A 14,937-nucleotide genomic window follows, 5' to 3' on the forward strand; every position below is an offset into this window, starting at 1 on the left:
ATGTAGATTTCCTGATATACAGTGCTGCAAATTGTTATAAAGACAGAGGGACATTTGAAAATAGGAGGATGCAAGAATGCCGAGGATGGATAAAGATGAAATATTTACAAACTAACATTGTAGACTGTACAAAATCAAAGGCATATCGTTTGCTAATACGTCACTGGCATGCGTAGTTTACACAATAAGAGAAATGAGACGACAATCGGGTGGAAATTGGTATAAAGACACCCACGGTTACTTGTTGTTTGGCACTCTCTACACGTTCAGCATTACTCAGTTGGCACAGTGCGGTAAGAGAAGCGCGAGTGTGAACGTCTGTGAGCTGTTATATGGGCCATGTTTCGTGGAAAGTTGTTGTCGAGTGAGGAACAAGCACGTGTCTGTGCGTACAAGGACATGAGCCTGTTAAATCGGCAAATTGCAAAACAGCTAAATCGTTCAAGTTGCGTAGCTGATAGTTAATTACGTTCGATTGCGCGCACAATACGGAAAGAACGGGAACTATGATAGAACAAGAAAACTTTCGGAAGCTACGAAACGATTAATTGTGTGCAAGTCAAGGGCCGGAAATATGTCATCTTCCCAAAATGTTGCTGCTTGCAAGTTACCTGTTACATCCAGAAGAGTGCGCCAAATTTTGAATCAAGACCCACATGTTATATTCAAGAAACTCAAGTGTAAACTACCCCTTAGTACGACGCACAAGCAGGTGCGACTCCAGTTTGCGGAAACACATATGTCGTGGACATCCGAATAGAATCACACTGTGTTTAGTGATGAGAAGTAGTTCAATTTAGATAGTCCGGATGGTTTTCAATACTATTGGCATGACCTTAGGGAAGAGGAGTAAGTGCAAATGAGCAGAAACTTTGGTAGAGGAAATGTTATGATTCGAGCAGAGTTTTCTGTTAAAGGTACATCCAACATTGCATGGCTCAACACCGAAATGAATTCATCTACGTACATAGAGATGTTAGAAATAGAATTGCTGTGGATGTATGAGGAGTTGGACGATCAGAACCTGATTTTCCAGCAGGACAACGCTGCTATCCACAGGGCAGCAGTAACCCGACTGTGGTTTGAAGATAAGGGCATCAAGGTTATGGAGTGACCAGCGAGAAGCATGGAGCATCCTTACGAGCAATGTCTATCGCAATCGACGGCAATTTGGGACGATTGCTGAGTTGAAAAACGCGATACGAAAAGAGTGGTCAGCGATTCCACTGCAACAACCATATCTCATAAATACATTGCCGAAGCCTATATTCCAGCTTATTCAGAAGAAAGGAGGGTCAATCAAGTACTGAACATCTATTTTCCATTTTCTACTGTACACTGTATTTTTATTTTTTGTCAAAGACAATGGGTGCTTTTATACTAATTTCCACCCGAAAATGGTCTAATTTATATTTTTTGTGTAAACTACGCGTGTCAATGACGTAATAGCAAACGATATGCCTTTGATTTTGTACAATCCGCGGCAAAAAACCTGCAACATGAGGATGTAAATTTATTGTGAAACTACGCTTAACAGCACAGGGAATGAACATAACGTCTAAGTGGAACGAATCACGCCAGGATAAACCTCGGCCTCCTCCCGTGCACACTTATTTTGGATCAAAAGACTTCGTCATTTCACAATAAACTTATATGCTCATGTTGCAGGTTTTTTGCCGCGGATTGTACAGTCTATAATGTTAGTTTGTAAATATATCATCTTTATCCATCCTCGGCATTCTTGCTATCTTCTATTTTCAAATGTCCCTCTGCCTTTATACCAATTTCCAGCACTGTACTAATGCTTCACGAGACGTAACTTTGATTTAATTCCCTAACAAACTTGAGAAGCAAATTAACATTTTATGACCAGTTCCACATAACAAACAAAAACTACTGACAAAAGAGCAAAGATAATATATATAATCTGTACATCGTTAGCGTATTATAAATATCAAAGTGTAGCACGACAAAAGATATATGACAAATAAGACTCTTCACCACAGAAGCAGATATTCGAGATTGATTATTCTACTCCCTGAAGTTTCTCTTTTGTTTTTCAAGTATTCAATATTTCCAGCTCATGCCATTTCATTTAGATTACACTTGTAACTAGCATTGCACCGATTGCACAGCGTTACCATGCACATGAAGGGCATTTTGTTTAAGACATCTTATCAAGCGTCATGTTGGGTATGGTATCAGGTCAGCTTCTACTACATGGTGTATAAGAAATTTTCAGAACTTTAATAATCTACTGGTAACACGTAATTATTTTGTACGAGTGTACCAACAACAGTAGCGAATGTTGGCCTATAAAAGCAACAGTTGCAAATCCGTGTTCAGCACGTGCGTTCTAATGTTACTTCAGTATCTAGAAATAAGTTTACTTCACTGAAGTTACTATTCACTTTTAAACAAACAACTATTGCTCAATACCTTTAAAAGTTATTCATATAAAAACTTCTACTTAATCTTACTAAACACTAGTTAAATGAAACACAGTATATACTGTAAGGCCTAAAGTATGCATATTTTAATGATTACTTATCTTTCATTTCATTTATGGAATTAAAAACAAAATCATTACCACATTCTCCATGCACAATTGTAATAAAAATAAAACACATAACTTTTTATAGGAGGATTAAAAGCAGATTCAGAACATTTCAACCGATACTCTCTCCGCATTCATCGAAATAACTAAGTTTTAATTGTATGCATCACTGCCACCATCATACTTGTTTGATTTTTATAAAGCGTTTTTCGTCTTTTCAACCACTTATTTTCCACTTCCTTCCTACTCCTCTATTGCCAGCTATTATTATTATTTTAAAGTTACCCAAGCGCTGCTAAGCAGAGAAACTCGTAACTATTATGGAAGTTGATTATTAGAGTTGTCAAAGAGATAACGAGACATCAGTGTAATCTCTCTACTAAAGGCAGAAGTGGTAGAAAAATACTATCGCTTCCAGTTTCAATATTGATAAAATATCAAGTCATTCAAACCAACCTCTTTCACATGGTGTACACATAACACTGCAACTGGTTTAAACTAAATCTCTCAATAATAGTGTTGTAAAAAAACGGTTTTTTTCTGTGAAGTTTTTTTTCAATAAAAAACATCGTTCTTTTTCATGTTTTTTTTCAAATGTCTGTTTTTTTTCTGGCAACTATTATTTATTGATTTACGTTGCAGATTATTGAAATAATCAACAGAACTTGAGTCGAAGTCCTCGTAACTTACAAATCTTTTGTTTCTTTGTACCTATATACTAGCAAAATTCTGTGATTATTCCTTTCGGCCCCAGGTCATTTTTGGTGTTTTCCTACATTTCAGTTAGTGACTTATTGCTCAAAAACCATTCATTCGATTGATATGGTTAAGGCCTTATTTTTTAGAAAATGGATGTGGCTACTTTTTTTTTTTAAGTTGCATTGCAGTGTTGCCGATGGGTGGGAAATTATTGAGGGAAATGTAGGGGTGAAAATTTACAAAAAATTCCCTAACCGAATTTCAAAATTTTTTGTATCTAGTACCACTGCTGCTATACGGGTTCAAGTCGCCTAAAAAATCTTTGGTGTGTTGACAAGGTACAGTGAAATCCTGAAGTCACTTGCTTCCATCCAAAGAGGGAAAGAAAAAATTCTGTCATACACATGAAATTTTGACACTTTTTACGCTCACAAGGAAAAATCAAATATACCGGGGCTACAGCTTCTCTAACTATCCTATGTAAACTTTTTATGGTGCGTTCTGTAGGGAAAAGAGGAAGCTTTCAGGTAGTGGTACGTTTGTTTCAATATAGCCAGTAAGAGGGTAATAATAGAGGGGAAAAGGGAAATTTTCCGAATTTTTCACCTAAAAGCGGGAATTAATTGTTTTGGCTGAAAACACTGCCATCAGACAGACGAAAACTATCTCAAAATAACCCTTAGTACTCCAAGAATATATCCTACAAGTATCATGGCGATATATAACAAAGTAAGCATGAAATTTAAAAAAAAAAATCTCATTCTATCTGAGAAATTCACCATTTTCTTACCATTTACAGAACATGGTTTATTATAAACCTCAACTGTACTTTCCCTAATTATTCTAGTGAAACTTTTTATGGTGCACTGTGTAGGCTAAGGACGAGCCTGTTAGACACTGATACGTTTGTTCGAATGTAGCCAACAAGAAGGAAATAATAGATATAAAAAAGGGATTTTTTTTTTCAAAACTTGCCCTAAAATCTGGAATTAAAATTTCCTGTAACTGGCAACACTACTGTCAAACACACACAAACTATCTTAAAATAAGCTTTGGTATCCCTCTAATATATCGTACAAGTATTGTGGCGATATCTAATAAAGTAAGCATGTCAATAAAAAATATCTCATTCTACATTAAAAAAAATCACAGTTATCTTCCCAATTAGAGAACAAGGTCTACTGTACCTCCCCTAATTATCCTATTGAAACTTTCTATAGTGCGTTGTGTAGAGCAAAGACGAAACTTCCAGATATTGGTACGTTTGGTCCGATATAGCCAACAAGAGGGAAATAATAGAGACAAAACAGATAATTTTTCCAAAATTTTCCTCTAAAATTTGGAATTAAAATTTTCTGTAGCTGGTAACACTGCTACCAGACAGACGCAAACTATCTTAAATTAAACATTGGCACACCACTAATATATCCTACAAGTATTATGACGATATTTAAGGAACAAAACTTCTAATTTCCAAAAATATATTACGGTAAACAGAAAAGTAGGGAAAAACTAGAAAAATCAAGGGTTACAACCTAAATACGAATTTTTCTTGCGTTCCCTAATTACCCCATTGTAACGATCTGTACTTGTGTTTGTTAAGTAAGGACAAATGTTCGATTGGCGTAAGTTGACTTGCACTCGGACGTATAGGTACGGATTTACAAACAAAAAATACTAATTTTTTGCCCAAATTTAGGAAAATTTTAATTTCCCTAATTGGCAACACTGTACGCAGGCCCGTCCAATTGATGTCAACAGTTAGGTACCCATTCGAGGTATCTACCTGCCAAGTATAAGGAGGTCTTTCTACAACGAAGGAAGCTACAGGGAAAAAAGAAGTAAAGGAAATTCGAAATTAGAAAATTCTCGAATTTTTGACTGGGATGAAATTTGAGAAGGAAATTCGACACCAGAAGGAAAAAAATTAATATGATAAACTATAGTCCAACCATATTTTGCAAGAATAATATCCCGATATCTTAATTAGTGTCCACACAGGAGCGGATTAAACAAATGACACACCCATGTGTGCCACTTTGGCCACCTGGGCCACCGAGTATACATTTGATTACATTTTTTGACTACTAACTCGTGTTGTTGTTGTAGTTATAGTCTCGACTAATAATAATATCGTTGTTGTAAACAATAACTTTATAAGGAAAATTTTCTCTCCTTTTTACATCTTAGTTCCTACACTGTTGGTGAGAAATGCAGGGTGTTTCAAAATGAATTTTGGGGTTTTAAGTCTTCGTAGTACTCATTACATTTTACGTACAATTATAAGCAATGCATCAAGTAAAAGAGCACCTCAAACAGTCTTTGCTACAAGTGTTCAATGTGAGATTCATTCGTCACACGGCACACATCTAGTCGATAGGCGAGAAAGGCCCATAAACTTTCCGCCATATGGCACAAAACACATTCAATTTAGGGGAGTCTCGTTTCAAGTGTACCATCTCCTGAGGATATGCTGACGGCCAGATACACACATTATGAGTGTTCACATTAGCTCTTAGGTGAAATGTCGATTTATCACTGAAGACGACACGATCCAGAGAATCTTCATTGTTATGCAGCAATATTTCACTTGTGAAATTGTCACGTAAACCGTAGTCTGTAGGCTTTAGACCTGTAGCAACTGCAAACGATAAGGACATAGTTGCAAGCGTCTCACTAATATTCTTCACACAGACCGTTGCACTGTACAGATTCAGTCTTTATTAAAACACAAAAAACTATCTGCTCTCTAGTCTACATCTTTGCTGCTTGCTCTTTCTAACGGCAGACAGAAGAAACAATGCATGTACATGTGTGCGTACAAAACTGTTTGAGTTGCTCTTTCATTTAACATAATATTTATAATTGTAAGTTAATTTAATAGATACTACAAAGTTTCAAAACCCTAATATTAATTTTGAAACACCTTGCATTACTTCAAATTGAGTCATTCTATATTCATGTCTTTTATATACATGTCATAAGGGCCGGTCCTAATCAATTTGTCGACCCATGCAATGGCATAATTTGCCGCCTCCACCTTTCTCCAGAAAGAACAAATCTTAAAAGTCATGATTTTAAGTATGCTATTCCAGCATGAACAACAAAGGTGAGGGTAAGTGCAGTTGCACTCAGAAAGGCTTAAATACTTACTAAAAATGCAATCCCGTTGTGTCTTTTTTTAAAAAAAATATCAATCTATTATGTTAGTGAAAGATAAAGCAAACACACCTGTAGAGGAAAGATGGTAATCCTTTTTATAGAATTCACTATCGAGCTTCTATATGTATCAGTTTGCAATTCCAGTGCAACTAGCTCTTTTATCTTTATTTCTTGATTTCTCTTCAATATCTGTTAACATTTCTTTAAAAAAAAATTGTTTCTATCTTCAATAATAAGGAACTTGTTTCTGATGAAAACAAGACTAGTTGTCATATCAAAACTGTGATAACTTACTAAATGGAACAGATATTCACTACTATTCGAGAACTGAATTCTTGCATTTGGCAACAATCAAGCAATTTGTGCTCGGATTTATTCGACCATTTGCTTTAGCATTGTCCATGTGGCCTTAAACTAATGCAACCTAAACATAATTTATAAATGTAGTATTCAAATAGAAGGTCAGCATAGTAAATGTAACTACCATCATCATGAAGTCTGTTTCCAACAAGAAATATTTAATTTAAATAATATACTTATGACAGATTTTGCCGGACCATCCAAACTTGCCGTTACACGCAAATGCACGTGTTACAGGTATGGTAGAGCCGGCTCTATATATCATATATATCTAGTCGACAAATTATTTATATATGACATTTAGAAAAATACTATTAGACAAATTAGTATTAGTTTTTAACTTTAGACAAGTTATTTGAAATTTATACTGTTCGTGACATTATTTTCGTACTTATTAAAGGCCTGCTTTAACGTAAAAACAAAATTTCATTTCTACTTTTATTTCTTAGTTGATATTGATGAAAACTGCTGAAACCCGAATTGTTAATAGGTATGGTATTCATGTAAATTGCAAAATATTTGTAGCGTATTAGTATCTAGCGTTTAATTTATGTTGCATTTTACGGTGATTATACCTACATAAAAATATTTAATACTTACATAGACGTAAGATGCATTAGAAATGACTATTTGAAAAAAAACGAAATTTAGAAAAAAAACGAGAGGCAATGTTTTTTTTCTAAAAAAAACGTACATTTCTGAAAAAATACGAACGGTTTTTTTTTCTATTTACAACACTACTCAATAATAAATTCTAGTTTGAGAAGATTGCAGTGGAAATTTTTCCCTGCCTTCCCTTGGTCCCACCAAAATGAGCAGACCTTTCGTCTTTCCACGGTTAAATCATTCTTCTGTAGTGTAGTTTAATAATAGTACAAAATCTGAATACTTAGTTTTGTGGAATAATTATGAAAATTTAAGAATTAAAATTGATTTAAAGGCAATACTCGGACACGGTGGCTCAGTTGCAGAGCGCTGCTCAATTTTGATTCCCTGGTTTGATTCCCGTTGACGCGAATTTGTGGAGAAACACTTTGTGTCCGTAAGTTTTCTCGGAGTTCTCCAGTGTCCTCCCACATCCTCATTCCATCATTATTTCAATCTTCTTCACTTTCATTAATCAGTCGTCTTCTTTAGCCTAAAGAGCGTAACCGCAAAACTAAAATTTCATTTCAATGAGGCATTACCTGTGAAATACTAACGTTTAAATTCTTATCGCGTTATCCTGTTTGCAAATTAATCAATTTTGTTGTGATATCCCAGTTCATTTCTTTTTGCACAAAACTGAAACATTTATTTCAAACAAAAAGACTATTATAGATGAAAAGAAATTAAAATTTATGCATCTATTAAGCTAATTCGAAAGATCTTTATAATAAAACGTGTCTGGATCTCTAAAGATTTAAGATGGCATTTATTTGACTAGCTATGCCCACAATACGAAGAGAACAGCCAAAATAATCTAAGATACACAGGATTTAAACTCCTGTACATACAAGATACTGCATATATTTGTTTCGGGTTTAACGTCTGTATTCAGCTTCAAAGCTGTAAGAAACAGAATTTATAGTTTAATGTGGAATCATGCCAATACTTTAGTTTTTGTATAATTAAATACTCATGGTTAAGAAAATACTTATTGTAATGTTATAATGTAATCTTTCAGTTTTACGTCTCACGGTTATACCGGTTAGGCTAAAGGAGACGGTGATGATGATAAATGAATGAACTGGTGGAATGAAGAAAGTGGGAAGAAACGGGAGAATCCCGAGAAAAACCCACGAGTACGGTGTTTGCCCACCACAAAATTCACACGGCGCGAGCTGGGATCGAAACAGGGACACCAAGCACCGGAGGTGAACTCTCTACCACTAAGCCACCGCTCCCCTTAAATACTTATTGTCTAGAAATTAGCAATTTATAAGAATATAGCATAACCATCTATTGTATTAATAAAATAATTGACTAAATCACTACATAAGTAAATATATATAAATAACACTTGTGTAGCAGTTTCGGTAATGTAATATCGCCTTAATCAGACACACAACGATCTATATTCTTACTGCATTGCCATAAATTAAAATACCGTTGCTTATACAAAAATTAAATTATTGTACGTCGAGAAATTAACACTTATTGAACCTTTTATCTTAAGGCTTCTGGGCAAGGATCGGAGGAATGGTGGTATCTTTAACTTGATCAACATGTGAAAAAAGGGATTTAGAAAATAGAAGTACCCTTTTTTTTAAACACTTAGTAATTCAACTGTTATGTTAAGTAAATTTGTAAGGACATCATACTGAAACTTCGAACTCACTCAAACTGGCGGCATGTTCAAGTCGTCTAACGCATTAGTAGACGATTGCAAGTAGCTATCTGTCGCCAAGTTCGAACCCATTTCAGAACATGGGATCGGTGTATATTGTTCTTTATCATCTCCTTTAGCTTAAAGGGCAAAAATGATGGGATGTACAACTCAAAAATAAAAAAAGGTTTTTATAGTCTTTACGATATTGGGTTAACAACTCAGCTGGAAATCAAAGCCAGAAATGCATATTCCTTAAGTAGTTGTGCCATTAAATTTCTGAAGCTTTAAAATAATAATAATAATAATAATAATAATAATAATAATAATAATAATAATAATAATAATAATAATAATAATAATAATAATAATAATATACTGTTGCCTTGTTTAAGTGGTTTATTCATTTTTTTCAAATACCTTTTCAGTTAGAGCAGCTTTTGATTTTCTGTCTTCCATTAGAGTGATTCCTTTCCTTACATCCTCAACCACATTTAGTGGCTTTACTCGTTGAATAACGTATTTCCATACTTTCTTCATCTTTCCATTACAGAGACTGAAATTTAAAACAAAATATTTATGGTTATATTACAAAACAGTAAAAAATAAACAAAAAACAACTTTTTTTTTTAATGCTTCTATGATTTATTAACAAACTGATAAATCATTAGAAAAATCTGATAAAAGAAATTTTGCATCCCGGGTGCAATTTGTGCCTTGTTATCTAAACAAATGTGGAACGTGTCCAGAAAAGAGTGTATTAAGACAGCAACAGATGCGATACGATAAGTTTTCAGTTCAAGTTTTCATTTCGTTATATGTCAAATGAATTGTAACAGTCTTCTTCAGATCATCAGCAAAAAATGACAGCATTAATTTGACAAACATTAAACTGTTCCACACACAGTTCCTCATCACAATTTCTACAAACATCTTAGTGAATCTTTCCTAATATATATATATATATATATATCTTTCACCAATATATTCCTTAATACTTTTCCGTATTTTAGAAGTTCTTTCTGTTATTGAATAGTTTAATTTCTGAAGAACGCAGTAATCTCTTCTAGCCGCCGAATCTTCAAATTTTCATTATAAACTACATAAAACTAATTTGAGAAATGAGCTAACATCCTTACATCATAGTTATAAAATAAACAAAAGCTCAGAAAAAAAGAAACTTTAAAGATAATGTTGTGTCAGCAAAGTGTAAGGAGAAAAGAAGAAAAAAAGATTTAAAAAAAAAAAAAAAAAACATTCAAGTGCAACAGTCAGTTATTTGATGTTTAATATTCTTTTTCAATATCGAGGCTATGAGACGGAATCTCGTATTGGAAATCGAACCTTTAGACAACGGTAAAGCTGGATCTAGGCCAGAAGAAAAAGAAAAGAAAGAAGAAAACGCAGTCCGCAAAATGTAACGTACAGTACCGATGATTTTTTTTTCTGCTCACATTATCTCCTATACTAACAAAAAAATTACACGAAGTCTTTGCACAGTTTTAGTACAAGACTAAAGGAACTGAAACAGTCATTATGGTGAAAAGAAAATTTTTTGTGGATCTGGGACTTTTAAAGATCAAAATGATGTTGGAAATACTGGTGTTGGTGTTGGATTTTTTCGCATTGATTCGGGGCCGGAGCAGGAGGTTTAAAGTGTTCAATTCTCGTAGGAAGTTTATGAAAGTTACGTGATACGCGGTAGTCAATTTCTTTTCTTGATGATGGCAAAAGAAAAGTAGGGGTGTTTCTCCAAATTATGAAGGCTAGAATGGTATGAAAATCCAGAATTCAGTTTTTAGACTCAGAATGTGTATGAAGATTCAGTTTTTTGTTTAGTTATGCATCAACAACCTGTATAGATAAGAATACATAACTAAAGAAAATGAAGTAATTTTATCTAGTACTTTACCTTTCAAAATCTTCTCTGGTAGGATACATATTCCCATAATATTTTCCTGAAGGAAAATATTTCATTTCTTCTATAGCCCATTTTTGCAGAAGGCTAACTGTATCTTCTGTCATTGCTGTAAAAATTTGAAAAAAATACATATAAATTATTTTTTTTAAAAAAATGTATTAAAAATGGAAAAAATCAAAAGAAAGGAAATTAGATACATACATTCATTCATTTCCATATTCCCTGAAGACAAATAATACGCAAATAACCACAAGATTTGTAATTTAGAGAGAGAGAGAGATGTTTAAATGCGAATTAGTGAATACTATTGGCAACTGTAGATATATTTTATAAACTCAGTAATAATTATCTTCGAATTTATCAATATTTGTGTATGTTTGCCAGAATATATATATTCATCTAAGAAATTTCAATAATCAAATATCTTAGAAACAGTAACATGTGAAAATAGTTTCAATTTTTAATGCAAGAAGAAAATCCGACTAGTTTCTGAAATACAAGGTGAGACAAAAATTGTGAGAAAGAATTCCCTGACTTTCAACGATTTTCCAGAACATTCTTTGAAATTTTCCCTTATATATGGTTAGTCATACAGACTTTCCAAGTCCAAGAAAATATGACAACGATGAACCTAAGTGATAAACGGAAGGTTGTTCGCTCTATATCAGACCATTTTCGATTCGGTGCGGCTACCTGACGTACCACGCTGAACTATGGGTTTGCTGGCGGGAGCAGTGTTGTGTCTGACCTTGTAGGTACGTGTTATCAAATGGCGCCGAAAATCAACTGGTATTGGCCATAGTGTTAAGGGGTATCCGTCAATTGGCGTGCCAACAAAATTCCCCGACTCAACGTGATATGGGTTACAGATTCCATCTCGTACCGTCAACTATCAACAAAACAATTCGCAAGTGCCTCAGGTTGAAATATGTGCGGAAGGTTCGTGTACACCACCTACTACCGCGTCACATTGCCGAACGTAGGACGAACTGCAGGAAACTATGAAAAGTGCCTGGCGGGTTCCAAATAGAAGAAAGTTGTCAAAATAGATGGATTTTATGTCAATCTCACTGTTGTGGTCACATTCGGGTGACCACGTACTTGACATTGACAGCAAGGGGCTCAGCAACTTTGTTCGTCAGTGCAGGAAAAGTTTCTCTCGTAACTTTATGATTGTTACGGCATTTGGATATGAAGGTAAGTTGATGATGATATGCGAAGTGGACAAAAACGTGAAGGTGAACGCAAGATACTTCCAAGAGTCCATTCTGACACCTATATACCGGAGAGACATCCCACAATTCTATGGAATGGACGCGAACCAGGTGATGATCCATATGGACAAGGCTTCGAGTCATACCGCCAGAACATCACTACGTTTTTATCAGGAAATGGCAGAGGAATTAAGAATTCGTGTCAATCCGTTTGAAGACATTCCTGTGAAAAGCCCAGATGCCAGTCCAATGGATTTTTGCGTATTTAGACTGTTGAAACGACGTCTTCAACATCGCCACCCGCGAACCCTGGATGGGCTAGAAAGCTTGCAGCAATGGAAACTGCGATACCGCATGATAGTCCACAATGCTGGGGGTCCAATAAAACATGATCGGTAGTGGCGGCGCGGTATCTCTTATGGTGAGTACCCGTCAAATATGGTCGCGGAAATACCTTCTGTATTTTTACCTAATCAACAAGAAATATGAATATTATATATATATATATATATATATATATATATATATATATATATATATATATATATATATATATATATATATATATACAGCGTATTTTACTATGAAATCACAGAACACTTAACCAATAAAAATTCCTGCACAAAGTAAGAAATTATACATATTCCCTGAAAATTGAACTGTAACTTTAGTCACATGATGAAAGTTTCATTACATAGTAAAGGAAAAATTTACAGTGAGACACTCACCGAAAAACCGTGAATGTATGTACATAGAACTGGCTGCAGTATAATAACAACATATCTTTCAAAAATAAAAGGTCAATAGTATTATTCTAACTCATTTCATTTCTCCAAACGCTTTGCTTCCTTATCAATATTGCGTATATATTCAAGCTCGTTCAGAATGATATTTATTTTCATGTCTTCAGCTTCATATTGTTTCTCTTCCTCTTCCCCTTGTCGTTGACTTATTGCTTTTGCATACAAGTACGAGCATTTCGTGCATGATAAATTATGGATTTGCTTACGGATAGTTTCTCAAGACCACCAGAAACCACTGAATCGTACACAAGTACTACTAAAGTTTTTTTTTTTTTTTTAACTATCTGCTATACATTCCGCATTGATTGAAAATACTTTTTTCTAGAATTGAGTTTTCATAAAGAAAATCAAGATCATTTTGTCATCTTAAATCGTTTTACTCTAAAGTATCCAAATTCATTTGAAGCCAAACATTGATCAGTTGTAAAATAATGAATCATAATTGTTTTACAATTTAGATTCGAACAAATCTCTTTGAACTGCCTCACAACTATCTGCTCTAATGTCATCTAACCGATTACTTTCAATTAGTTCAGCTAAAAGAGACTTCGTGCGATTCATTCCTACATCAGACCTTGCAGAAATATTAAGGTTCAAACACAAAAGAGCTCTAATCAATTCATATTTAAAGGAGACTCTCCAAAAACTTAAGAACAAATTTTTGTGGATACTTTCTGCAATTTCGGAGAAAATCCAAAATGTTCAAATTCGTTATTGTTTGACATTCTTTAAAGGCAGTATGTATAGCAAAACCAATGTGAACGTTATTCCCAGGAAAAAGATTTTCTTCATTTTCCATATCAATTAATATACATGAACTCGAAGAATTACAAGCTTCTAGTTTTACAAACTTTTGCATCATATATTTTATTATATTCGATAAAGTATTGTAAAGAAATGGACCGAGAGGAGAGTCAGTCTGAAATTCAACTTCTTCAAAAAATTTAACTTTAGGAATAAGCAATTCATCTTCTTCCAATATACTCGACAAGATTCGATAGTTTGAAGAGCAGGGAATTTTCCTATCCTTCTGACATGTTGAATATACAACAGAAGATACGGATAAATGTTAGTGTCTCGCTGAGCAACACCATTATTCTCAACTAACATAGAACAAAACTCCACTGGAAAATTTTCTGAGTCCCTTTAGGAACGTACTAGAAACGATGCTGGAGCATCCTAAGTTGTGCAGAGCTCTTAAAAATTTAACGATCCTCCAGTTTGTTATCTCAATTGCAGTTTTAAATGCTTCATACAAAATACGCAATCCACAGCTTGATATACAAGGTCATTTGGACACGTTTTGATGTCTAACTTGAAGATATGCAGAAATGCAAAATTCACATTGGGGCATCCACTGAAATTTGAATCATTTCCTTTCAGGTTTAAGGGTGTAAGCCTCTCTTTAAAAGCGATTAAAACATCAGAACTTGTAAAATTCCCTAAAAACGCCTAGGTCAAATAACGTGTGCACACTTGCCTTTTTGTAATACTCCAGTATCGGACATTTATCTCTCCTTCAGCAACTGAATTAGTTCACTTCTAAAATATAATGAGAACCCATAAACTAAAGTGTATGTTATTTTCTCATGCTGAAGTTTTACTTTCTCAACAATCTTACTGTCTGAGAACATAAGTGATACCTTTCATATTTTTAGCACAGTGTGCATTGATGCATGACTACACTTTGAATACACCATAGTGATTCTGCTCTTATATAACTATCTTTCACTGAAAATCAATGTAAACTACTTTGATTCATCCCCGAACTCGTACTCACTTGCATCATAGAATTCACATTTGACCACGCAACATCACCAGAAACCTGTTAAGTTCTGTACAATTGAGGCATATAAACAGGATATACTTCCAAGTCAGAAGGTACTGGTTTAATTTCTTGATTCGCAAATGCA

The 14,937-nt window shown here is 34.3% G+C and overlaps 1 protein-coding gene across 1 annotated transcript in view; it reads right to left on the bottom strand.

The window, feature by feature from the left end:
- The window catches only part of LOC145662544 (uncharacterized), a 96,303-nt gene that overhangs the window by 71,732 nt on the left and 9,634 nt on the right, over positions 1-14,937 (bottom strand). Inside the window, exons 2-3 of the mRNA XM_081728220.1 lie at positions 10,999-11,113; positions 9,507-9,642 (exon numbers count right to left, since the gene is read on the bottom strand). Coding sequence (XP_081584346.1) covers positions 9,507-9,642; positions 10,999-11,113 — 251 coding nt within the window. The remainder of the gene's footprint in view (positions 1-9,506; positions 9,643-10,998; positions 11,114-14,937) is intronic.

The sequence above is a fragment of the Thermobia domestica genome, chromosome 10, assembly GCF_964235325.1.
Source record: "Thermobia domestica chromosome 10, izTheDome1.hap1.1, whole genome shotgun sequence".
NCBI classification, from domain to species: domain Eukaryota; kingdom Metazoa; phylum Arthropoda; class Insecta; order Zygentoma; family Lepismatidae; genus Thermobia; species Thermobia domestica.